The sequence below is a fragment of the Phymastichus coffea genome, unplaced genomic scaffold (genome assembly GCF_024137745.1).
Source record: "Phymastichus coffea isolate CEN01 unplaced genomic scaffold, Cenicafe_Pcof_1.1 PCOF00019, whole genome shotgun sequence".
In the NCBI taxonomy this organism is placed as follows: Eukaryota; Metazoa; Arthropoda; class Insecta; order Hymenoptera; family Eulophidae; genus Phymastichus; species Phymastichus coffea.
In genome coordinates, this window is record NW_026706830.1 from 562,201 (window position 1) to 564,016 (window position 1,816).

General features: G+C 33.6%; 1 protein-coding gene across 1 annotated transcript; it reads left to right on the plus strand.

The window, feature by feature from the left end:
* Positions 1-247: 247 nt before the first annotated feature.
* LOC131675337 (uncharacterized) lies at positions 248-1,324 on the plus strand. Its single transcript, XM_058954268.1, has 2 exons — positions 248-1,177; positions 1,271-1,324. Exons 1-2 carry the CDS (start codon positions 248-250, stop codon positions 1,322-1,324), a joined length of 984 nt encoding a protein of 327 aa, XP_058810251.1.
* The last annotated feature ends 492 nt before the right edge of the window (positions 1,325-1,816 follow it).

Sequence of the window (1,816 nt, forward strand, 5' to 3'; positions counted from 1 at the left end):
TAAAGTTTGTAGATTACATAAGGCACTGTATGGTTTGAAAACAAGTCCAAAGAAGTGGAATGAACGTTTCACAGTAGAAGTGCTAAAACTGGGTCTGCAAAAAGATATTAATGAGCCCTGCCTGTTTACTTATAGATATCAAGGGATTGTTGTTTTTCTAGTCTTGTATGTGGATGACATTATTGCGGCGAGCAACTGTTCAAAGAAATTATAAGAAATAATAGATCATTCGAGCGGTGTTTTCTAAATGAAAAACTTGGGCGAACCAAAACAGTTCTTAGGCATAACTATAAAGAAAGATAGAAGTAATAAAATATTGACAATCAATCAAACAGAGTATGTTTACAAAGTGTTAGAAAGGTTTGGAATGACTGATTGTAATCCACACGAAACACCTATGGTTACTCGACAAGCTAGAAGCAAGAAAATCAACCAAGATCAAGAAAAGACGAGAAGAAAATTAAATGTCCCATATAGAGAGATCATTGGATGTATTTCTTATCTGGCGAATGCTTCACGACCGGATATTTCCTTCGCGGTAAATTTCCACTCGCGTAAGCAATCTAATCCCACCGAAGAAGATTGGTTAGATGTCAAAAGAGTACTTAGGTATTTAAAGGGGATAGCCAAGTTAGGACTTACTTTTAGAGGTAATGGTGATACTTTAGAAGCTTACTCTGATTCAAGTTTTAAAGATTGGCCAGATTCCGCTTCTACAAGTGGCTTGGCCATTTCATTGTATAAAGACACCGTTGCATGGAGAAGTCATAAGCAAACTTTGGTAACCTCTTCAAATTGTGGGTCAGAGTATTTGGCTATGAGTGAGGCATGCAAAGAAATCGTTTCGTTAGATAAGGCATTAAGAGATATATTAGGCTACACCATGTATCCAGTTACTCTGTACTGTGATAATCAATCTGCCAGAGATTGTACCCAAAAGGAGGATAGTCACAAACTTAAAGATTGTGATGATACTTTAGAAGAGATTAAGAAACGTTTGGATGAAAAAGAAAGAATAGGTGTTAAAAGAAAGTTGTCTGATACTCACGGAGATTACGTGAAACAGTGTTCTTTAGAAGGTAAAGTCAGTATTAGAAGGGTATCTACTCATGATAATACCGCTGATATATTTACTAAGCCACTTCCTCTTCAACCATTTAGAAAATTCAGTAATATTGTAATTAAATTGAATTATTGTAATTGAATTGAATTATTGTAATTGATTTTAGATACATAAATGTAAAAACATTCTCTTATTTAAATTTTTCAGAGGTGGCTGCTGTCACTAATGTTGATTAGAGACGATAATGAATTGTTTAGATGAATTTAGAAGTACTTAATTAAAAAGATGTAGTATGAAATAAGTCAAAAGTTAACTATGAGAAACTGTTAGTTTCTATTTTGTATTTTGTATTTTAGATAGTAAGATAGATTTCAATATTCATTAGAATATTGTGCGTTCTGTGATCAAAATATATATATTATTTATTTAATTAAACAAATTTAGTTTAAAAGTTAGATGTGACATAATTAATGTTTAGAAGTTTTTCTTTTTTTGTATTTAAATATATGGAATGCAAAGCAAGAGAGGGAGTGTTTAAGATAGCTTGCTCAGCATTTCATATGTGTGCGCATGCGCGTACTCTGTAAGAGTGTGTGTGTACTATAGTTGCGTATAGCGGCCTGCGAGCCGCCGATATATGTATGTTAAACTTCACTTGGATTGTAACCGTCTGGCTGTACACAACTCTCTGCGAGACGTCCAAATAAATCTCTCTGTTAAAATAGAATCTTGTGTCAACCATTTATTCTATCC

Excerpts from the sequence above, each read along its gene's own strand:
- LOC131675337 (XM_058954268.1), top strand. The coding sequence starts at position 248 with ATGAAAAACTTGGGCGAACCAAAACAGTTCTTAGGCATAACTATAAAG. Across the intron at positions 1,178-1,270 it reads TTAGAAAATTCAGTAATATT|AGGTGGCTGCTGTCACTAAT; the intron begins GTAATTAAATTG and ends TAAATTTTTCAG.